The following is a 24,670-nucleotide window of genomic DNA, read 5'->3' on the forward strand; positions in this document are numbered from 1 at the left end:
TTGTCATTTTCTTTAAAAACTAAACATGCACTATAAATCAACTGTTGTTATTGCTCAGTCACTAAGTCGTTGGTCAACTCTTTGCAACCCCATGGACTGCAGCACACCAGGCTTCCCTGTCCCTCATTATATTTCAGTTAAAAAAAAAGGCGCCTAAACACACACACTTATCATACAACCCAACAATCACAGTCATGGGCCTTTTCAGAAAAATTAAAAACTGTGTCCACACAAAAACCTACAAACAGTTGTTCAAAGCAGCATTATCTGTGACAGCCCCAAAGCGGAAACACCAAAATGCGCTTCAGCGGGTAAATGGTTAAAACGATCATATGTCTGTAAGATGGAATGTGTCTAAAAGGAAGGGACTACTGCAGCAAGCGACAACTCCTACAGCTCAGAGGAATCACACTCTGAGCGAAAACAGTCAGCCTCCGAAGGTTGCACGCTGTGTCACTACGCTGCGGGTGGGAACGTAAAATGATACAGGGGTGGTTAGGGGTGCAGGAGTGAGCACAGGGCGTTTTCTGGGGTGAGGGAGCTGTGTCTATCATGGTTCTGCGGAGGGTGACATGAATGCTAAAGTTTACAGCATTGTACACACACACAAAAGAGGGTCCATTTTACTGTTTAACTTTTAAAAAGATTTAAAACAGTTTAAAAAAATAAACAAAAAATAATAATAAAAACAATTGGGTGTAAATATTGGCCAGCAGATTAACGAACAAAACGTAACACCCACACAAAGGAATGCTCCACAGGGATGAGTACAGAGCGTGGGGGGGACTCCCTGACGCTTTACAGAGTGAGGCTCTGGACACACAAGGTCACACATGGTCTAATCCCACCGCCTGGCCTTCCCCGGCGGCTCAGCCGTAACGGACCCGCCTCCCAGCACACACGACATGGGTTCCATCTCTGGGTCGGGAAGATCCCCTGGAGAAGGAACTGGCCACCCACTCCAGGATTTGTCCCGTCGACAGAGGAGCCTGGTGGGCTACACTCTATGTTATGAAAGAGTTGGACCTGACTTAATGACTAAACAACACCACCACCCCTGCCACTTACACGATTCTAGAAAAAGACAGAACTCCAGTGACAAAAGCAGGTCAGTGGTTGCCAGGAGAGGGATGTGGCAGGGACTTTGTGGGGATGGAAGAGTTCTATTCTGGAGGGGGCAGTTATGGAGAGCGCTTACTTTCGTGTGTGTGTTTGTGTGTGTGTGTGTGTGTGAAATGGTAGGAATTACAGACAAGTTTTGTTTTCTTGAATGCTTTTCAGCAAATAATTTCTGGTGTGTGTATGTAAATGAAGTGGTAGCAATTACTGAGAGGTTTGGTTTTCTTGAGTGTTTTTCTGTTCTTTAAATTGAAAAACAATTTTTCCCAAGAAAGTATTTTTCCTTATGCTCATTGCATTTTTTTTTTTTTGAAGGAACATGTTCTTGTAAACCGAATGAACTAAAGAAACGCAGCACACAGACCCCCAGATCCCTATCTGCCCCAGGACCTCACAGACTCTGGGGGCTCTGGGCTGTGACACCACCTCCCACACTGTCGGCTGGGCCCTGTCGCCATAGTGACCAGCGCCAGGACGCATGGGCCTAAGCTCAGAGCTCACCTGTCCTGTGACAGGCTGAATGGTGTGACCGTGTCACCTGACCTGCAAGTAAGCATCACCATTCACTGTGATGGCCGAGAGAACGCTGTGAGTCCGGACAGCGGGGGCGGGGGGGTTGGTGCGCAGAGCAAGAGCCGAGGGTCAAATGCGCCCACCAGGCTCATGGAAGGGCCTGTGAGGAATGTGGGGAGACCCCCGCTGCGTAGCGAAGCTAAGGAGACCCTGCTTGGGAAGGGCAGCACCCAGACGCTCACTCGGGCTGTGACTTCACAAGAAAGCTGAGTAAGCGTTCCCCAAGCACCCGCTGAACCAGCGGTGAGACGACCAAGGCAGAGCGGCCAGAGCCCATGATGCTCAGCGAAGACTCCGGAGCTTAGGGACCTAAGTCACTTCACAACCAAACCACTCAAAACAGGCTCATGAAGCCGGACAGCAAGAGGAGGGAACCTGCCGGCCAGCAGTCTGAAGCCACAGGTAGCTGTGACTCCACGGAAGCTGCATGGGACCCACTGGCCACTGCAGGAGCTTTTCAGGACTTTACTTGGGACTTCGCCCATGTTCCCACTTTCACTGTGATAAACCTCACATCTAGTAAGATTTTCAGGACTTTGTTCGGGACTTCGCCCACATTCCCACTTTCACCGTGACACATCTCACATCTGTTAAGCATGCCGTACACTTGATTTCCGTGCCTTTGTTCTCATGCCTTGAGTCTGGCTCTTAGGCAATCCTGCCGGCTTCTGAACCCATCAGAACAACACCCCCTCCCCACCAAGTCCCCACACAAGTGCAGCCCTTCCGTTGCCCAGGTGGCGGCTTCCACGGGGGTGGGCTCCACCTCAATGCTCCAGAGACCCCCAGACATCTTCCCCAGTGCCTGCCCACACTGCTCACAACACACAATTTATAACTCTTTCTATTCCACCTACAGGTCATCCGACCTATGAAAGGCACAGTTCAAGTGCGCTGAGAAGATGAAGGAAGGGACACGTGAATTTGAACAGCTTTTGACAGACAAAACACAAAGGCTGAGACCAGGTGATCCCTGCTCGCCCCGCCCTGCGGTCTCGCCAACTCGGCCCTGCTCCACAGGCACCGCCGCTGTCCGTGTCTCCGGGCTACATGTGAGCCTCGGAAGGTTCCAGCCGCCCCGGGGTGCTGGGCGTTGCGGCTGACCGCCCACAGACACTTGTCTGCTCTGGAAAGGACGAGTGATTCAGCAGGGCTCTGCCAGGACACCCAGGAGGAGCCCACAGACCCTTCCCCTTCACGTGACAGGAGTTCCCAGTGCAAACCTCGCTTCTGCGTGTTCTTGAAACTGACATGGTAACCACCCCCAAATTCCTTTTTCTGAGAAAATCACAAAACAATTGGTGTCCTCAGAACGGCAGTCAGAAAACCCGAGCACACTCATTTCCCTGACACATGCTGGAATCTCCAACATGACAACCCAGAGGGGACAGGGAACAGATACCTGGTCAAAGAGATAGACTGTGACGTCATCGAAAAACGTCACCGCCTTCCTCTCCCTCCTCCAGCCAGGCGGTGGGTCCGCGGGCTTCAGCAGGCTCCGCAGGCAGCGGCCGTCCTCGCGGCTGAGGACGACGGGCACCGGGTGCTCGGCCTCGTCCTCAGACTCGGAGCTCAGGCTGTGCAGGGTGAAGGCCCGCAGGTCCTCGTCCGAGTCTTCACTGTTCTCGTCCTCCTCATCGGCATCCATCCCATCCTCGGCGAGGTCCAGCATCCCCGACACGCCGAGCTTCCCCAGGTACTTTCCCTCCACGTCCGGCTCCTTCAGCTTGGGGCCCTCGGAGTGGCCGCACAAGGCCTTCTCGTCTGTCGGGGCCGCGGGGCCGCCGCAGCGGAGAGGGGTGTGGGTCAACGCCAGGAGTTCATCAGTGTTGGTGCCAGTGGAAGTCAGCATGCAGGGGGGCTCCTCGGGGGCCTCGAGGTCATCCCCGCTGCTGAGCTCTGAGTTCTGCAGACTCGAGGGGCTGCCAGCCTCGTCGTCGGGGGGAAGTATGTGTGTGGGAGCTGGTTCTGTAGGTTCTCTGGATTCCAGGTGACGGGAGTTCTGCAGAGCAGGAGGACAGCTGGGGTCAGGCGGGCTGCTGCTGGCGTCCAGGCAGCTGTCCAAGGGGCCAGGACTCTGCGGCGGGACACTCTCGGGCAGGGGCTGGTCGGCTCCTAGGGCTGACACTGAGGTGCCCAGGGCCCCCTCCGACCTCCTGTCGGGCTCAGAGTCGTTGTCCGAGAAGTACGCGGAGTCTCGGTGGGAGCCCTGGGACGCAGGTGCGGCGGTCTGTGAGGTCGCCTCCGCACCTCTGTGGCCGTCAGCGGCATCTGAGATGACAATGATGGGCTTGGGAGGCAGCCTGTCGGGAGTGCCCGCACGCGCTGAGGCCGTGTCAGGCGCCGCGGCGCCCTCAGGGGCCACGTGCAGCGTCCACTCAGGCGACTCCAGGTTCTCTGTCTCGTAGCCGCTGTCCGCTGGCTTGTCGGGGGTCAGGAGTTTCTGTGGCGTGTGAGGACCTAAGGAGCCCAGGAAAGCCTCGTGGACGTCCACCGAATCCAGGGAGTCTGGGGTCTCTGCGGATGGCTCGGAGGGGGGGACGGGCGCCGACAAGCTGTCCCCCAGGAGGCTGTCCTGACTGGCCGAGTCTGAGGAGAGGGCGGACGCCAGGCCGCCCCCCTCTGCAGCAGCCTCTTCACGACCCGGCTGCCCCAGCACCTCCGCGGCCTCCCGGGCTCGCTCCCGCAGGCCTCGAGGGCCGTGGTCTTCCAAAGGCAGCTGGTTTTGTAAGCTCTGCCTCAATTCCGGAAGGCCGTTCCCTATACTCACCTTGCTGGCGGAGGTGTCCTGGACCAGGCTGGGGTCGCTTTGGGTCAGGCTCACGGCCCCCTCCCCCTGCTGAGTCAGGGCCGGGGACCCATCGCCAGTTGGGGCGGGAGTGTCCGGTGGGGCGGGTGTGGAGCCCGCGTTTACCTCTCGGCAGGCGCCGTCTTCATGGACACCGCCCTCTGGACACGTGGGCCTGTCTTCGCCCTGCTTCAGGGCTACACCCGGGGGCACTTCGTGAGGAGGCCCCTGGGTTTCAAGCGAGGTAGGAGGTACCTGCGGCTGTGGGGAGCGCGGTGAGGCTGCCGCCCCAGAGCCACCCTTGGGCGCTGCGCCTGACTCCCTGCCCTGCACGCTGACGCTCTCCTGCAGCGAAGAGTCTGGTTTATTTTCAGCAAACTTAGGCTCAGCCTTTACAGACTTTCTACTGGGAGTTTCTAACATGTATTCAGGAAAGCCAGCATTTCTGAGTTCTGTCTGCAGATCATTTACATGCTCTTTGCTGGACAAGGAGTCTTTCAGTAAGTTCTTCTCTTGAAGAAACAAAAAATTTTCTGACAACTCTTCAATGTCCAGCTGATCAAAACCATCTTGGTGTACGAGCTTGTCTGTGGAGTAAAGAGGCTCGCAGTCAAAAAGTTTACGGGGCTGTTCCTTCTCCAAGTGGCGCGCAATTACTGACTCTTTGGGGTCATCCAAATTTGAACTCAGGGTGGGCGGCTTAAAGTCAGCTTGGACACCATTTAGTTCCATCAAGTCAAATATTTTTTGGTGACTGGGCAGAGCCTCTGACTTGTCAAGGTCATTAAATAAACTGTTGAAAGGGCTCTCGGGGCCCTTGGTGCTGTGGGCCTCCTCGGGTCTGCTGGCCTCTTTGGGGTCTGCACTGTTCTGGAAGAAATCCTCCTCTGTACTGGACTCCTCAAGCTCCAGGCTCCTGAGCGTCGGACACTGGGACGCGCTGTCCCCGAGCCTCTCAGGATTATCCATCTCTGTCGTGAGCAGAGTGGGCGGGTAATCTAGGTCCAAGTTGCTACGGCTTTTTTCTTCTAACTGGATGTAGTAGTCGCTTCCAACAGAAAGATTGTGGGCGTCGAAAACGGGCACCACCCCAGGGGCCCGCAGGGGGACGTCCTGGCCACCATCATTCTGCTTGCCAGGACCGGGGTCTGAAAGCGAGCTCTCGAACGCTTCCGTGGGAAAGAAGATGCTGGTGTAGGACAAGGCTTCATCCGGGGGGCCTCGGCTGCGCTCGTCGAAATGGTCGTGCTTGGCAGCCTCCCAGACGTACTCGAAGCTCAGGCCTTGGCTGGTCTCGGTCACGGTGAGGACCTCCTCCATCTCTCGGCCAAGCCGGTCCCTGGTGAAGTGGTCGAGGATGGGGAAGGCAGCGTTACTTGCAGCATCTCTGCTGTTTGCGTTGGGCTTGAGCGCATTCCACTGCTGCTCAAAGTCCACTTCCGGGTCCCTCTGGCTCTGCATCCGCAGGTAGGTGAGTAGCCTGTGCACGTCCTCCGCTGCTGGCCGCTTGTCTGGTGACAGCCAGCAGAACTGCAAGACTTCATACCTGAGCAAGACGGACAGGAGATTAGTGGACAGATGACAAATAGTTTCAAAACAAGCAAAGACCTCACAAGGACCCCCTAGGCCAGCTCAACACCCCAGAAGTCCCGACACTTGAATCACTTTGCTGGCCACCAGCAGGAGTCTGGTTCACGGTGAGCTCTGGGGGAAAGTGGAAATGGAGAGAGAATCTGGCCACTGATTTTCTGCATCCTCAGGACACCGTGTAGCATCAGTGCAATTCTTCTGGCCTGGTCGTTTGTTGTTCTGGCGTTTTCCAGGCGCTCAGCCATTGAATTTACAAGCAGCCCTAAGATGCTCTCCTCTGAACACAACTGCCATCGGTCTCCTGCTTAGTCAAGGATGCACGTGTCTTGACGTGTGAGACTCACTCTATTCTGCGAGGACTCACGCAGACACACGCCATGAGGACTACTCTCCGACTCCCCCGACAGAAAGGACCAGCACAACCTTCTGCAGCACATGCTTCCCTCAGGCCACCAAAGGAGCTGAGGGTGGAGGGCAAGAGCAGAAACAGAAGCCCAGAGCAGGTGGCAGTCAGGGGCTGGTCTTCAAAGGGTTGGCTGAATAAGGCCAACGCCTTAAACTGCGGCCGTGAGTGGAAGGGAAGACAGGATGCCAGTGTCACGGTATTAAATTTACGGCATAAACATCCAGTTATTCTGGGTGAGTTAGTTCTAGCAAGTCGGGTGAGGGGCTGAGCAGCGCCCACACAGAAGGGCACCAAGGTGCAGAGGCAACGCAAGCCGAGTACAGGGTGACGCGGACAGGGGCCTCGGCATGGGTGAGCCTGGCTCTAACTGGAAACCGAGTTAAGAACGGGTCTGGAGACTCTTAAGAAGTAAATTTGTTTTGCAAATGTCAACACACATTATGCAAACTGTCTCAGGTGCCAATTCAAACTCCATCACGTCTATGCTACCTGTCTGGTCACACACGCCGGGGTATCACACAAACAGACTCGTTCAAAAACAACTCCACAAGAGCACACGCCCTTAAACTGATTCTTAGAATTAACTCAGATGTAACACGTTTCTTATCACATGTAAGACATAAATTCCTGCTGGTTCTACATCAAAAAAAAAAAAAAAACAAAAAAAAAACAGCATTACATCTTAAAAACTGGACATTAATTCTAAAATCAGTCATGATAGTATATAAATGGTTGCTTTTCATAACATTTACTGTTGAAAATCAGGGAATATATAGCTAAGACCTGTGGAGACAGAATTTCTCCACCTTCTGAGATAATGTGACATGAAGTTACCCACCATCTGTCGGAGTAGGGCTGCTCCAGCTGGGGCTTTGGGAGTTTTGTGTCTCTCTCTCGAATGACCTGGTTGAGCACATCTAAGTTGGAGAGGCTGGAATAAGGCTGAGCAGCGTTCTCAAAGAGCTCCCATAGCGTCACACCCAGGGACCTGCGGGGGAATAAAAAAGCACATCTTTCTCTCTTCAGATACTGAATTTTTAACACCCACATTTTTACATGTACAGTCATTAGTCATTTCAAGCACAAGGGTCTGAGGAAGAGGTTATTCAAGATAGCTCTTCAACATGATTTAAAAAGCAAGCACTTCTATTAAGATGCAGACCACAACAAGAACACCTCCTCAGACTGACTAACAGAATGTTATTTTAGGAGTAAAATGAGATGGAGCTAGAGGGAATAATCACAGGGAGGCATTCAAATGACTGTCAACTTTAAAACTCAAGGAATTATAAAGATCATCACAATGGCCTTGAAAGGGTTCAGCAACATGGCTAGATACAGGGTAAACACATGGACTTCTGAGGGTTTTAGTAGGGGGGAAAAATCCCATTCACAACAGTAGTAAGCAGTGGAACTTCCAATGTGAACAGGTCTTCCCTGTTGACCTGTGTGTTTCCTATTGTAGTTGTTCTTAGTATTCAGGGCTTTCTGCTATTAGGAAGGACAACTCCTCACTGCTCAGCAGAAGAGGCAGCCTGCCTGGGTCACTCACCACCTGCAGGGACCCCCTTCTCGGTAACTGCCCCGCCTGCCCGCGCAGTCCCACCCAGTGCCAGCCCTTCGGAAACAGCCTTTGCTGGGGGCGGGGGGGTGGGGTGGATGCCTCCTCTCCGTGGTCTCCACGCTCTATGTGGTCTCCACGCTCCTTCCCACCACTTCCCCTTCGTCCTGTGTTACAGTCTGTCTTCTGCAGTGGCTCCTAGACCTGGCAGATCACCTGTGTCACCCAGACGCTTGTACTGAGCACCCACCCCCGAGGACTTGGTTGGCAGATGCAGGTGTGGCTGCATGCTTAAAAAGCGCCCATTTTTTGACTGTGACTCCTGTCAGGTTTAGCTGTCGATGGTTCGCATGAAGATGACCGATACCTACCAGAATAATAAGCTGTATTTGAATACATCAATCTATTATTTGACACTGCACAGTACAATATAACTTATGAGTTAAATTCTCTTTATGCTCATCTCACAAATCAGTAAGTAAATCAACATATTCAGTATCTAAGTGGAGAGGGCATTTCTATCAAGGAAATAAAAGAACCTGAATCTCTAGTCCAGTTCAAGAAGGGAGATGTGCCCCTAGCACAGAACTGCTAGGAGCAGAGGGCTGTCTTGGATTAAAAAAGAAGTTCACTGTCAGTGACTTTAGGGAATTATCAACTTATTCGATTAAGGAAAATAAAAAGTTTGCATGAAATGCTAAAGACCACAAAGGCAGCCTCTGACTGGGACACAGTGAGTGTTATCGGCACCACGTCTGGTTTGACCCCGGGCATGTACCTCTGCCCGCCTCAGTTTCTCCAGATCCCTGACGCCCTTTCTCTCCCCTCACAAGGCCTGCTCCTGAACCAGCCCTCTCCTCAGAGAACATGAGGCCCAGCTGCCTCAGCCCCCGGCTCCTGACACCTTTCTCCAGCATCCGTCATGTGTCTCCTCACGCAGACCAGTGAGGAAGACGAGACATGTCCCCCGCCTCGAGGCCCACCCCGCAGCTCCCTATTCCCTTGCCTTTCTGCCCAGTCTCCTCAGGAAGAGCGGTATCAGCCACTGCCCATCATTCCCTGTCTCTCTAGAGACCAGTGGCCTGTTTTCTTCTGGGAGGAAAAATGTCCCGTAGCTCTTCTCCCCTCTTCCACCAAACTCACGGGGCCAAGACCCTCAAGCTCGTCCCCAGCACAGGGCAGTGTGGTCCCCGCCTCAGGCAGAAGCTGACACCACTGCCAGCCCTGCCGCCAGACACTTCTCACCCCATCAGAAACAAGGGGCAGCTCTGTCTCTGGGAACACAGGCTAAGTCTTCAGGTCAGTCACCGAGCTGACAGCAGTGAAAGTATGGATCATGAGTGAAAAGCAACTTCTTATGAAACACATCAAACAACAGATAAGCTAGCGGGGAACTCACTGGACAAAATCTGGGCTTAGAGAACAAAGGAGAGCACCACACCACGTCTGACTGTGGCCCCCACTGGGGCATGGAGCCTGGGCATCTGCATCTTTGGTGAACAAGGCTTGATGGCGGACAGGCCAAGCCCTGGCCCTGCCCAACAAGGGGCCTCGCAGAGACCTCCTCATCACAGTGGGAATAAGCCCACCCCTCAGGAGCCTGGGGGGCAAGCTGGCTTGGCACTGAGGCCCTGTGAGTGAGTGCACGTGTGTGACTGTGAGTGTGTGTGAACGTCTGTGTTGAGTACACATGTGTGTGTGTGCCTGCAGGGGGAGTGGGGTAGTGGATGGTCCCAAAGAAGCTGGTCACAGAGCCGGCCTTACTGGGATTCACAGCCCAAGCTCATACCGTCTAAGTGCCCCCAAGACCTCAGGCTAAATACAGAAAGCCCCAGGCTGCTGTTGTCCCTGACCAGCCAGGACACCCAGAAGCCTGACAAAAGCACGCATGTACCCTCTCTGAAGGAATGTTCTTAAGTCCAGGCTTCCAGGATCCTCACCATAAGAAGGCCCCAAGGAAACAAGGTACCGTCAAGAACCAGGAAGGTCAAATCCACAAAGACTTCACATTTGGGAATTATCTGATGTAGGTCATAACCAAATTTTAAAAAACTCTGGGACAGTTTTTTAAAAAATCAAATAGACCTCCTAAAACAGAAAAGCCAATTAACTGAACTATAAAATTCAGTAGAGAGATTTACCAGAGGAATAGACACAGCTGAAGAAGGAATTTTAAAAAGACCAAGAATTAGCTGCTAGAGCACAGGTCTGAAAGGGAGTTGAAGAGATGAAATACATAAAGGAGAGAATAAGAGACAAAAGACAAAGCAAGAGGTCATGACGCATGTCTAATCTGACTTCCAAAAGAAGAAAAAATGGGGCTGAGGCAGTTATTGGGAGGGTAAGGGCTGAGAACACCCACCTAAGATATGAAAAGCCAAGCAGAAAAACAAAGTCCACACCCATACTTATCACAGTGAAACTACAAAAAATCAAAAGACAGAGAGAAGAGTTTAAAAGCAGATAGAGAGAAAAAGTCACGTTACCTTTAAAGAGCTTAGGGAGACTTACAGCTGACTTCTCAAGAGCAACAATGGAAGCCAGAAGACAGTGGAGTGAGATCTTCAAAACACGGAGAGAAAATAACTGTCATCAAGTAAAAAAATACACTTCAAGAATGAGGACAAAACAGAGGTATGCGCAGACCTACAGAAAAAGACCTGAGAGTCTGTTACCAGTGAGACTACACTACAGGGAATTCTGAAGACCATACTTCAGACAGAAGGGGACTGAGCCCCGACAGAAGGCCTGAGATTTGGGGGGGAAGAAAAAAAAGCAAAGTGATCTGATTATGCTGGATAAACCTAAACAAACACTGATGTTAAGAAAAACAACATCTTGTGGTGTTAAGAGAAAAAATACGATACCTCACAATGATAAACATAATTGCATGTGTGTGTGTGTGTGTGATGTAAAGTTAAAGCATGTTAAAACACCCTGGGGTCCTTGTATTTCTCAGAAAGGGGCCAAAGTAAGAACTACTGTTAGACTAAGTTAAGTATACATGTTATTTCTACAGTAGCCAATACAATCATAGCAATAGAGTACACAGCTCCCAAACTACGAGGAAAAGAAAAAACAATCCATAAGAAGGTAAGAAGCAAAAAAAAAAAAAAAATAGAAATAGAAAAAGCAGGACAACAGCACCCAAAAAAAAAGTAGATATAAATTAAGAAAGCTATAACAGAAACTGCTAGTCAAAGACTTCTTACATTTTTTTCAACCTCCATTAAAGTGAGCTATATCTCAGTACTATGTAATGGTCCAAACCTCTTTCAGTTTTTTCATTCACTCAATATTTATTAAACATCTACTATAAAGAAGGTCCTATAGTAGGCAAAGAAAATAGCTTTGGTTCCTGCTTTTATGAAGATTATTACTGTTGAATGGGTAGAAGTTATTGCATCATTGCAAAAACTGGAATCATTACTATGATGTCAATAAACTGTCTTTCACATCATCAGTCACTGGTATTCCTACGTCTTACTCAATTATACTTTCCCTTAAGAAAGTACTTGAGAAGAAAGAAGTTAGGACTTTGTTAATAGCAAAAGCCTAATCGAATGGTAAACCGATACATACCAGATATTACTATATTTGGTTTGATCTGCAGTTAGCAGTCTGTCTTGAAAGCTGGTTACTAACTCTGGAGCAGTCCACCGAAGAGGGAAAAGCTTTTTATCATCCGTCTCAATATAATCCTCCTGTTTTGTAAGAAAGCACACAGAATTCTGAATTCTCTAACACTTCATGTGAGCTCAGTAACTTAATCCCAGGTCATTCTCAGAAAACACATACTCTACCCAAAAACACAAGTCAGAAAAAGAAATGGACACAAGAGACAGAGTTTCCGGGCAGAGGGTGGGTTGAGGGTTTCTCTGAATCAAGCCTCCTGGGCCTCATGAGCTGGTCTCTGAACCAAGAACACCTGCTCAGTCACCCTTCCTGGAAAAGGAAGGTACGCCATGTCTGTCACAAAACGCAGACTCTGAGCAAAATACCTTGTAAACTATGCTGGTCTGTATCCCTGAGCAGAAGAACAGGGTGGTTAATGAGTAAGAGCACAGGCTTTCGAATTGGACAGGCTGGCTGAGTCAACGTTCAACCAGCTACCAGCTCTGTGACTCTGAGCAAGCAGCAAACATGCTGAGCCTTCTTCCTGACCCGTAAGATCAGGAAGATGCACCAGCCTTCCCTTTATGGTCAGGATTACATGAGATCATGTGGGCAAGTACTTCACAGTGCCTGGGTGGTATACAGCCAGTGCTCAAGATACCAGAGCTACTATACAGACTAAGAACAGACTTACATTTGCATGAATTTTTTTTTTTTTAAACCCCATAGTAAGCCATCTTACTCAGCTGGGCTAAGCAAACACACACAAAAATTTCCCAGGTACTTCATCTATTTTCTTTGGGGGATATATTTATGAGAGAGTTGAAAAACTCAAATCCCAAGCTTACTGATCTGAGCTGAAATTTTACCAAACATGTACGGAGAAATATTTATATATGATGTGTATATTTTATTATATGGTACAATAATTATTTACCCTCCCTTTCCAAACAGGCATGGCATTTTGTGATATGACCACTTCATGAGCATTAAATTAGTATCAGGGAGAAAACCCTTACACCTCTGGCTTACCTTGTACCTGCTGAATCCTATTCCATAATCACCCACTTTCACATTTAAGTCCGAGGTAAGAAAGCAATTTCGCAGGGCTAAGTCACTGAAAACAGAAAGAGTGAAGTGAACATGAGAACAAGGAGAATTAACACCTGGGAAGACATGACGTGGAACTGCCGTGGAAAAAGGCTTTCTTGGGAAATCAGGGTGGTAAGTGTATTGATTTCCCTGATGAATAATTCATGTTTTAAAATCCTTTTTCAGAGAAAAAGGCAATGCCATATTCCTAATTACTTAAAGAATGGAGATGATCAGATTTTTTTTTTTTTGTAAATCACTCTGACTGCTAACAGGTTAAATTCTAAACATATTTGTACCTTGTTCCGCGTTGATACCAGACTTATGGCTCATTTTCTGGTATTTTTAGAGTTACCAAGGAAGAATTCTAAACTGGCTAATTTGTCTGAATTTATTTTAAATAGCTTACATTACCTGAGTAATAATCTAGTAGTAGTCGTCTCTTAACTGCAAGTAAAGAATAAAGTTACAACTTCAATCACACTAAAATAATCTACATTATTAAAAATGTTTGTTTTAACTCCTTTTTCAAAGATATGCAAGCATTATAAGTGACTTAGCCCCCTCCAATTCACTCTTCTCTTCCAAACTCTACCTCTCCAAAAGGGAGGCAAAGAGCATATTTTCAAGACTGACTTAAAACAATTTACTCAGTTTATTTAAGAACAAATTAGTTTTAAAAACTACCTAACTTGGAAAGTAAAAAACTTTTTCTAAAAAAACTTCCCATAGAGACAGCAGATTACATTTTTTGGATTTCAGATTTTTTGGATTCCAAGGGTTAACCCTTGGAATTTTATTATCAATTGGCATATGAATGAAAAAGCCACTGAACTAAAATAGAATTGAATACCTAACTTACAGTTTTAAATCCTAAATAAAAGTTCTCAGAAACTGAATTTCCACAGTCCAAAAATTTAAAACGTTTGTCTTTGGCCAAAAATCAAAAACTTGATCAAATTCTTATTTTCAGTGATTTTAATTTCCAAAGCTCATGTGTCAAAATAGAACAACAACGTGGATAAGGGCACAAGAGCTAATGCTGATGGAATCCAGTGACAGCCTGGTACACACCACCACTGATCCCATCATACCATCAGGGCTAATGTTTAGAAAGCACTTTACACACAAGTGTTTCTCCAAGCACCTGATACGTATTAACTCATTTCTTCTTCACAACAGGCCTCCCAGGTGGGTACCATTATGTTCCCCATTTACAGAAAAGGAAACTGAGGCGCAAGGAACTGAAGCGACTCTGCCAGGGTCAGTATTTCTCACACCATCAATAACCATCAACAACAACCCATTGCCAGTCAGAGCGCACTGCCGTACGTGCAACTGGTCCTCAATAAACACGCTGATCTCACGTTGATCTCAGTAAACGTTCCTGACTCTGTGTCACATCGAGGTGGCTCTCACAGTATTTCACACCTTGTTGCTGTCATGTTTGTTATGACGATCTGTGATCAGTGACCTTCAATGTTACTACTGTAATATTTTGGCATTTTTTAAGCAATAAGTTTTAAGTCCAAGATAAGAAAGCAGTTAGATGTATTCAATTAGTTAGATTGTGTTCAATCAGTTCAATTAGTTAGATTGTGTTCAATCAGTTCAATTGGTTAGACTGTGTTCAGTCAGATGTGTTCAATCCCTGTCTACATTATGATTACAAGCAGTGTTTTCATGGCGCTCCACCAGGCCTCTGGAGTGTCTGGGAAAAAACTCGGGACCACCTCTAATGTTACAGACAAAATGCAAGCACACGGGGGGATCAGTGTCCCAGACCACCTCAACAAAGCGACTCTCGTGATAAAGCGAGTCCATGCATTTTTAGGTTTCCTAGTGCAGAGAAAAGTGATGTTTACACTACACTGTAGTCTATTACGTGTCCAAAAACATACAAACAAACGCTATGTATAAACCTTAATTAAAAATACTTTATCACTTAAAAAATGTCAAAATAATTACAATAGCAACACTGAACATCACAGATGATCCTAACAAACGACGACAAGGTGTGAAATACTGTGAGCCACCCGACATAGCACAGACAGGCAGCGAGCACGCGCGCTGCAGAGGCGCCTCCAGACCTGCTTGATGAGGGCTGCTGCAGACGTCTGACCTGTGTGTGCTGGGGGGGTGGGTGCGGAGCCCAACAGACCCGCGGTATCTGCGAAGCATGGTAGAACAAGGTGTGCCGTAGAAACCTCCCATCTCGAGGAGAGAGGTGGCCCCTGGGTTTGGAAATGAAGGAAGGAAGGGCGGGCAGCAGAATTCAGGGCTCCAGGCCGCCTGGCCCTCTGGACTGCAAGCAGCACATGCGTGGCCCTGCGGGTCCTGCCCCAGAGGCTCTGGGCACCACCGGCCAGCACTGCTAAGGCCCCTGCAGACAGACACTCCTCAACCTTCCCAACACCTCTGTCCTGGGGTCGGAATGAAGATCTGGGTGCCAGGGCCCCTGGCCGGGAGTGTGCAGGTCATCTGAGGCAGGGTGGCAGCCCGGGGCGGGGGCAGGGAGGGCACCTGCAGGGCGGCCCCTGGCGCCTTCCACTCTGCCCACTCGAGCCACACCAGGGCGGCCTCCCTCCACACCTTTCTCCTCACATGTGGTCCCCGCAGGTCTACCGACAGGAAAAGCAGGTAAAAGATGAAAAGATGTGTGCAAAGGGCCTAGGGCTCTCTGCACATGACACTGTGAAACTCTCCTACAGTTTGACTGCCGGTCTCAGAGAGGAGGACACACCTCCTGTTACCTGAACGCCAGGGGTACTGAGGAGGAAAATGATGCTGTGGCCGACCAAGGGGATTTCCTCTAGACTCACCCTCCACTCCGCCCCAAACATCCTGGTCACCGGAGGGAGTGCAAAAGTGCTGGACAAAGTCAGAGACCGGCGACCGAGCTTGCTCCACCACTCGTAACTGTGTGACTCTGGCAAGTCAGTCGGCACACCAGAGCCTCAGTTCTCCTTGGCAACAACAACAAAAAAAGAGAGGGTGTGCGCTAACCTGTAAGGGTTACCTCATAAGATTTTTATAAGAATACAGATTTTAAACATCGAAACATTCAAAACATCAAATTGTTGTCCAGATTCAAAATTATAAAATTCAATTCAAAAGTAGTAACACATAAATACTCTCCGAGGCCCAATAACGTACCAAGCTAAAGAACAGGAAAATGTAGAGGTGTAACTATTTAACAGCAGAGGTAACTCTTGACGTCAATGGCCGGTTTGGGTCAGGAAATACAAACATACCCAGTATATTCTTCCTTCAAGTTGAAAAACAGGTCTAGTGGCAAAGCTGCCAGCTGACCTGGCCCTCAGAGCTTGGGCTCCGTCGCCTTAGGCAGTGACTGCAGGGACCCCGCCAGGTGAGCAGAGTGGTGGGTACAGAGGGGAAGTGTTCTAAACAGTTTCCCACCCTGATTCACAAGGAAACATCATGGCTTGCTCTCAGCTCCCACTGGCATGAGAGCTCGCCCACCTCCAGGAGATCGTTCTTGTGGAAACAGCTCAGCGGGGCTGCAGCCGTTTTCAAGACTGCTCTGTCCTCTATTTATTTAACATACTACCCACCAAGGCTCTCCCAGGAACCTGAATTCCTGATCAAAAGAGCAAGCGGCAACCCAACTTTACTGAATACTCTTCCAGGGCACGGCCCACATTATTTTATGTAATCCTGACAAAAGCACTTCAGGGCAAGATTACCCTGTTTCAGGGAAGAAACAGGCTCAGAGGATTAAGGAAGGAGAGGCCACTTAACAGCTTCAGCTCACGGTACCTGCCGCCAGCAGCCACCACCATACTAATCCCCACATGGGCTGTGAAGAGACTCTGCCACCTCCCACTGGAAGGTGGCTGCAGGCAGTGGCAGAGAAGCAAGGCCAGAGGGTTCAGACGCAGCACAAAGAGGCAACTGGGCTCATACAGCGTCTGGACAGCTTCACCCCTGCTCATCAGGTCAGCCTGCATCATGTTTCTCTTCCCCGACATCACAGTACAGACCAGGTCGACAGCCCAGGCCTGTGGCTGGTCCTTCCTAGCCCTCTCACACACACCGTCCCCCTAAACTGCGTTCTAAGGATGCCGGGCTCCTGTAACACTGGGACACCCCGCTCTGAGGGCTGGAGGACTTAATGACCTCGGTGTTTCTCAGCAGAAAGTAACTTTTAACTTTAAACTGGGAAAATCCTAAAGAGGTCTTGTGTGCTGTTTTGGCCACACCACACGGCACGTGGGATCCTCAGTTCCCGACCAGGAATCGCACCTGCACCCCTGCAGCGGGAGCACCGAGTCCTCCCCACTGGGCTTCCGGGGAGGTCCGTCAGGAGGTCCTTCACGCACAGTGTTGCCTGGGCGCACCCTGAGGCCACGGTCACATGGGCCTCCAGCCACAGGAGCCACGCCCGCACCGCCCGCTGCAGGCTTACTCATCTCAGTGGCCTGCTGGCTCCTTCCTGCTCCTCCAGGAAGACCGACAGGCCGGGCACAGAAGTCCTAGGCGCTCGGCCAGCAGGTCGGGAAGGTGAGGAGCGTGGCACGCTGGCAACTCCCGCTGTTTACGTGGCCTTCGCGGACGTCGCGTGTCTGACTGCAGAAATGCAGACTACCCAAGACCCAGGCTTAAGTCTCCTCTTAGACAATAAGTAAAAGTAAAAATTAACCGGGCCTGCCCTGCTAGACCAGCTTCCGGTTGGATGCGTGGGAAGTTCTATTTCCAACCAACACAGAAAGTTCGACTTTGAGTCAGCAAATAAACATTCTAAAGTCCAACTTAAAACTATGCTATTGTGCACTCAGTATCTTATAACAACCTAGAATGACAAATAATCTGAAAAACATACATATAACTGAGTCACTCTGCTGCACGCTCGGAACACAACACTGTAAATCAACTCTACTTCAATTTTAAAAAATGCTGCTACAGTGTGCTACCAACACAAAAATAAACACACAAAACTACATAAAATACGGCTACTTTTTAAAAGAAAATGGAACCGTTGTCAATGGTTTCAGGAATTTTCTTTACCTTGAGTTTATGTACCTGAATTACATCCAAATCATGTGAGTTAATTTATCATTTATTTGTTTGAAACAAGATCCTAAAGTAAGTAAAACTTTAACCTAAAGAAACACACACACACACACACACAAAAGAAACTCACAGGAAGGTAACATTTACTCTGACATCTCTGCCAATTTTTAAAATGTAATCATAGAAACCAACTTGGGCTTTAAACAATTTCCAGTTGTCTTTGATAATGTCATGTTGCTGATTCTGATGTGATCTTCTCTGAAAATGCTCCGTTCTCCAAAATCTAAAAATTCCTACACCAAGTATTTAGGTAATAATCACTTGTGTTTTATAAAAGAGTAACAATACAAATATGCTGGGTATTAATCTGTTACGAGGGAAAAAAACAAAATATAAGATTTTTCCATTATAAAACATATAGATCTTTATATTTTGACATTTTGTGTAAGGGTTTCTGCCTTGGGCCTGAAGAAATTCATAATTTTTTCGAGTCTCTATAAAGCACCTTATCAGAATGATCTCCTCACTGTGCAAGTCAAACAAGATAGATATGTAAGAAGAGTGTTAATTTTCCTTCTTTCCACCCTGAAGTAATGTTGAGAATCTGATAGGTATTTTTCCATATCTGTTCACACACGTACACACACAGACTCACACAAACCCCCACTGATATAAGCATTTTCTTTTTTTAATGGCGTCCTATTTAAAATACATTATATATATGTGTATATATAAAATATACAACCTGTGCAACCTGCGTCTCCATGTCAGTACACACAGGTGTTCCTTTTCAGGTCTTTTGATTGTTAAGAGTAAAATGATTTAATTAAAGTCAACTAAAGAGACAGCTCAGTGGTAAAGAACCCGCTTGATAATGCAGGAGACTCAGGAGATGTGGGTTCGATCCCTAGGTCAAGAAAATCCCCTGGATGAGGAAATGGCAGTCCACTTCAGTATTCGGATGGAGGAGCCTGGCAGGGGGCGGTGCAAAGAGTTGAACATGACTGCGCACACATGCATGCATGCACACGTGCATACACACGCGCACGCATGCGCACAAACACACAAACTGAGCACGCCAAAAGTCAGACATGACTGAGCATGCATGCACACACGCACACACACACACTCTCTCTCTCTCTCCCCAAATTGTCCAGAAACCTGAGAAAACATTTCAGACACAAATCAGAGCTGAAAAGGCTAGAGGAGAACAAGCAGGAGTCTCCTTCTGAGTTTAAAGAATCATCATCTCAGGACTCAAAGCCCTTTGCTGTCCTAATTAAAACAGTTATGTGGATGATCAGAACAAAACACGGCACGCTCTGAAGAGCTGTGGCTATTCAACTGGGACCAGAAAGGTCTGGAAAGACGCGTTACCCCGACTCCCCCACAGCTGCTCACATACAACCTAGCACCCCCGGGTCCAGCCAGGGCAGCTTCTCGGAGTGCAGACCAGAGACCGACACTGGGACCTTCTATCAGAAGATGACGTCAGACCCTCAGAGCCCTCCTCTTCCCGCCTCCAGGACGGGAGAGGGCCATATGGTGACAATGACGCCAAGCAGGTAGAGGCGGAGCCTGAGGCTGATGTGAGGGGGATGCCAAGGCAGGGGTCTGGAAGGCAGACCAGAACTGCTCCCTCAACTCTGAGCATCGCACCCTTTCGCATGCTTTGAGATTCTGGCAATAACCTCTAGGTCTTAGGCTGTATTGAGGCACTCTGTTCCCTGGAGCCCAAGCCGGCCCTTACTCTGACCCTAGGCAGGAGGGTTCACACCCACAGCCGGTCCTCCCTGGGCTTCCGGCAGAGCCGGGGCGCGCCGGGCTGGGGGTGGGGGAGGCGCGCGGCGGGACCCACCTGTGCAGGAAGTGCCGCCTGTGCATGGCCGCCAGCCCCGCCGCGATCTCGCACGCCAGCCTCTGCAGCAGCAGCGTCTGTGCGTCCCCCCGCGCTGGCTCCGGCTCGCCGCCGCGCAGGTAAGCCTTCAGGTCGCCCTGCGGGAACCAGCCCAGGTCAGTTTCCAGAGAGGACCGGGGGACAGACGGGCATCTCAGCCGACAGAGACACTGACATGACTTCTTGGAAATCACTCAGATTTAAGTTTAATGAAGAATCTTACCAAACACATTTAAAATTACTAAAAAAACAATTCCAACCAAATACTTCAAAGCTCGAGAAAATGTCCTTCTTCTTTTAGGATCATTCTAAATTCAGTATTAGTTTACCTTTGTTATAGAAACACATGGATAACAGCGGCTAAAAAATAACAACAACAACAAAAGATAATTTTACAATGACACACAATTTACACTTAGTGCAGAGCACAGAAATTCCCAGGTCACTGGGAGACGAGATGGAGAGTAACACCGTCTTCAAGGATCCCAGGGGACGTCACATCACAAAGCTCTCAGGAGCAACAGAGAGGCAGGGAAGGAAAGAAAAATGGGTGGAAAAGGAAGAAAAGGCATTTTCGAGTGCCGGTAACTGCTTCAATTCTTTGCCGGCTCCCCCACAGCCCCTGTGAAAAAGAACATTAGGGCCACTTCAGAAATATTCATGATGTGACGATAATCAAGTCTGTTCAAAGGACAGGAAATTGAACAAATTCACACTGAGACCCCGTCACACAGGTGTTTCAATGTCCCAGGTACTCGCGAAGGAACCCCCCACCCTCCCCCACAATACACACAAACCTTCCTTGGTTTTTGTTTCCTGCCTCTAAGGGTGGTACGTCCTGGGGGATTTACCATATAACTCTTTGGCGAAATACACCTTTGAGGCAATCTTCCATGTTCTGCTTACCACATGATTAAGTATTTATTGATGTGATGTAATTCCAAGGTAAAGCTTTATATAATCAGTTAATAAAATTTAGAAAAAGCAAGTCAAAAGCTTTCAGTTTTCTTTACATGTGAGTCAAAAAAGATGCTTGAGGAAGAAAATTCCTTGACCAATTAAAAGAATCTAATACCTTTCTAACGACTGCTACTGAAGACAGCAAACTGATCAAACCTCCCAAGCTAAACTTTATAACACAGTATTCCTCTACTAGCATTTGTCCACACTCAATACTAAGTGCTTTCTAAGGTAATGTCTAAGTCCACACCAAGAACCTAAATTTGTTTTCATTCCCAGTTTCAACGACCTTTATATGAATGATAATGTTGGTATCATGGAGTCCTCATGGCTGGGAAAGACTGAAGGCAGAAGAGGGTGACAGAGGATGAGATGGTTGGATGGCATCACCAATTCAATGGACATGAACGTGGGCAAACTCTGGTAGATGGTGAGGGACGGGAGGCCTGACGTGCTGCAGTCTATGGGGCTGCAAAGAGTCAGACACATCGTGGTGACTGGACAACAAGAACAAGGTGGTATCAATAACCGTTACCATCTGAGCTTTCAAGCAGGAGCCAACCACTGTGCTGGGAGTTTCTGCACCTGTTACTGCAAGTAACTCTCACAATTTGAACCACCTTCCCGACGAGGCTTAGGGAGGGTGAGAACTCTGCCCAAGGTCACAGAGCTAACAAACAACTGCACTTCCACTCTTCTGTTTACTTGCCAAGAGAATCCTATTTGGTGAGTGAATCCAATTAGTATGCAGATCAAATCAGTTATTTCATAAGAATGAACGTCAAGTCAGCTAAAGCCAACCACACAGCTCTCTAGGATTCCCCCCCACTCAGTGAGCTGCTCCACCCTGGGAGCTGCAACCCCGGCCAGGGAGGGTGTTAGCTCCCGCTTCTCTGCACTCACAGCCTTTCCCCTTCTGCACCCCCGCACAGCTACAAGCTGCTCCCGACGAGAAACACCTTTTCTCCCCTTTAAAAATACATTCTCCTCACCACCCCAACCCACCTTCACCCAGGCTAGGCTCTGTCTAGGGCAGAAGAGGTGGGAATAAACCCCGTGTTGGGTGACAATTAAATTAACCCAGAAAAACTCCAGCAGAAAACATGGGGCCTACAGGCTCATGGGATTTTCATAAGGTAGTCCGCACGGAAATGAAATATGAGAACAGAGAGCTGAAGTTTATTCACCTTACCAGTGAAACGACAACTTAAAAGGCATCTGTCTAAACCCCTTCCTTCAATGTCCATCTAAGGAAAAAACTACCCTCACACAAAAGTAGGACTATGCTGTTCTGCGTCTGGCCAATTCTCAAAGCAAACAGGAGCTGCTGGCAAACAGCAAACACTTCCCAAGTGATTTTGGCCATGAAGGCAGGAACAGCAGAGTGGGTGTAGCTGTTTTTCAAGGTTACCTAAAGTATATTCCTTACCACTCACTGTTCTTAAGTTATCTTCTCTCCACAATAGGCCACTCCCCAAATTTGACCTGGAGATAAAGTATAATAAACAGAAGGAGATTTTGCTTCAGCTCTGAAGGTTTCCAGCTTGGCAAAAACTCAGTCTCTCTGCATCTGCACTGGGGTCGGGGGGAAGGCAGGAGGGTAAGCACGGCCCAAGCAAACACGTCCCTAACCTGTGGAGTGAACGTCAACGGTTCCTGAGGAGCCAGATCAGCTTCTCATGGACGAGACCTGTGATGGGCTGGGAGGGGCCCAGGGCTACTTCTATGTTCTAGAAAGAACCCCAGCGCTCTCCTGGCACCACGGCGCAAAAGAAAAGTCAGCTTAAGATTCAACTATAGCAAAGATGTTTCTAAAACTACTAAAAATTGATCCATTCTATCCAAAACAGATAAAGCTGTAAAAATTTAGGTATCTGGGTTACGCTTTAATGATGCTTAGTGAGTAGACTGGGGTTATTCCTTTGGTCTATGACTTAAAAAGAGAAACACTGAGAACAGCCATGTAATCTAACAAAGTTCCTTTTATCCAAGTTTTAAATATTTCTCACATCCTCCCTAATGCCCTGCCCCAAAAAACTCAAGGAAACCGTAGGACGCTAGATGGCAGCAAAGCGCTGGTACTGAGAGCCCAGACACCAGCGCGGCGGTCTTCCGCACTGAGGCACGCGGACCTTCGGATGCTTCCTCGGGAGGGCCGTCTTAAACCCCAACACCGGCTGCCATGAGTGCTCTGTCCAGCTGTCCGCCAGACACGGAGAACCAGGAATTCACTCCAACAGCATAAAAACCCAACAAGCAAATAGATTAGAAATTACAATTGCTCATATGTTTGACAGAAGGATTTGGGAGAAAACTTTCTGTTTTTAAACAAAACTTTGACTGAAAGGATGAGGAATGGCATCAACAGCCATGTGCTCAGCATGCGCTGAGGAAATGAGCCTCTGGGCCAGGAGGGAGGCCCCGGGAACCGCCAGCCCGAGGGTTCTCACTCCTCACACGGGCTGGGCCTCCTGCCGTCGCAGGCACTCAAGCCCTCACCTGTCCACGCCCACACCCGCACAGCACCTCCTCTCCTCACGAATTCCCCTCCCCAAGCCCATCCTGTCTCTGCTCAAAGAATCAGCGCCCGCCCCTCTGCCTCCACACTCAGCTCCTGCGCCCACCCCACCTCCCTCTTATGGACACAGGGCTTTGGGCCTGCCGGCTGGCCTGCCCCTACCCCCAGAAACCCTCACCCCCCAACAGGCTGGGCTCCAGCTGCTCCCATCAGCTGTCCCCCGCTGACTCTGCCGGACGCAAGGTCAGCGGTCACCAGCAGAACCCAGTGAGGGCCCGCTCCTTCCTTCCCCACCGGGCTCCTTCTTCCAAGCTCACGGGTCACTCCTTTCCAGGCCCCTGTGCGGAACCTTCTCCCTCTTTCTGGTCAGCAGGGACCAGCACGCCCAGGGCTCTGTCCATGGTCCTCATCCCTCCTCACCGCAACACTCATTCCTGGGTGCGCGTATCACCCCACGGGCACTGAACATCATCTCTCACACACCTCTCTGGCTCAGATCCCCCACCCCTGAGCCCCAGGCTCATCTGTCAGCTGCTCACTCGACACCCTTCCCAGGATGCCCGAGAGGCACCTCCAATCCGACGCACACAGTGCAAAGCTCCGAGATCTGTTCCACCTCAGGAACTGACATCTCTGTTTCCCCAGGGCATCCAGCCAAAACTAGAGTTCTCATTCTGGAGTCAGCTCTGGCCTGAGATGCCCACCACCACCCATCACCAAGTCACGAACCTACAGTTAGAGAGAGCCTGGGCCGCGGGGCCCAGAGCAGCAGTCATGTGCTGGGGGGGGGGGGGGGGGGTGGACCGCTGGCTGGGCCCTGGGAACGCAGCGCCCCCCACCAGCTGCCCACATCGCCCCACCGCCAAGCCTGATCACACCATGTTGTCGTTCGGCACATGTCCCCTCTGCGGGCTTGGAGTTGGGGACACTGTCCACGTGCCCCCTCTGCTCCGCCGTAAGCCCATGCCCTCTCTCTTCTCCTCGCGCTCCTGAGGCATGGGGCACGTCACTCATCTCCGTGTCTGGAAGGATCCCTGTGCACGGGCTTACTTCACAAGTTCATTCATGAACAAGACGTGGCACTTCTGTACAAAAGGCCAATTCAGGGAGGCTTCCCACTGGCGGAGCACAAATGTGCAGGCGTTAACCCCACCTGATACAAAAGCATGTAGAATAAAATTAAGCTATTAGTTAAAATCCTCACTTCTCCACGGCAATCACGTGACTCAGACGAGGAAGAGGAGAAAGCGTGGTCCCGGGCGTGGCCGGCAGAGCCCTGGATCCTCCCTTGCAGCTGGTCTTCTCATCTGTAAAATGATGTTGCAGCCGCCTCCTTGGAAGACTCAGTGCCCAGCAGGAGGCCCGGCGCCGTCGGGGCCCCGTCTCCTCCCCCCACGCCCGTGCAGGCAGGGGCCATGCTTCCATCAGCCCCGAAGCCTCTTCTGAGCTGCTGGAGCCAGCCAGCCACAGAGGGGCATGAAGTCTACACAGACACCAAGAACGCTCCCTGGCAAAGG

At 49.6% G+C, this 24,670-nt stretch overlaps 1 protein-coding gene and 1 long non-coding RNA gene across 3 annotated transcripts in view; one reads left to right on the forward strand and one right to left on the reverse strand.

Annotated features, from left to right (window-relative positions):
- The window catches only part of LMTK2 (lemur tyrosine kinase 2), a 71,585-nt gene that overhangs the window by 8,675 nt on the left and 38,240 nt on the right, over positions 1 to 24,670 (reverse strand). For both annotated transcript variants that reach the window (XM_070460416.1, XM_020900554.2), the window contains exons 7-11: positions 19,637 to 19,773; positions 12,685 to 12,769; positions 11,620 to 11,741; positions 7,315 to 7,464; positions 3,095 to 6,026 (exon numbers count right to left, since the gene is read on the reverse strand). In XM_070460416.1, the coding sequence (XP_070316517.1) occupies positions 3,095 to 6,026; positions 7,315 to 7,464; positions 11,620 to 11,741; positions 12,685 to 12,769; positions 19,637 to 19,773 (3,426 nt within the window). The remainder of the gene's footprint in view (positions 1 to 3,094; positions 6,027 to 7,314; positions 7,465 to 11,619; positions 11,742 to 12,684; positions 12,770 to 19,636; positions 19,774 to 24,670) is intronic.
- On the forward strand, positions 1,188 to 5,082 carry LOC110141634 (uncharacterized). The gene is made up of 2 exons (XR_011485330.1): positions 1,188 to 1,668; positions 2,552 to 5,082. It is a non-coding gene; the product is annotated as an uncharacterized lncRNA (long non-coding RNA).

This window comes from Odocoileus virginianus, chromosome 33 (genome assembly GCF_023699985.2).
Source record: "Odocoileus virginianus isolate 20LAN1187 ecotype Illinois chromosome 33, Ovbor_1.2, whole genome shotgun sequence".
In the NCBI taxonomy this organism is placed as follows: domain Eukaryota; kingdom Metazoa; phylum Chordata; class Mammalia; order Artiodactyla; family Cervidae; genus Odocoileus; species Odocoileus virginianus.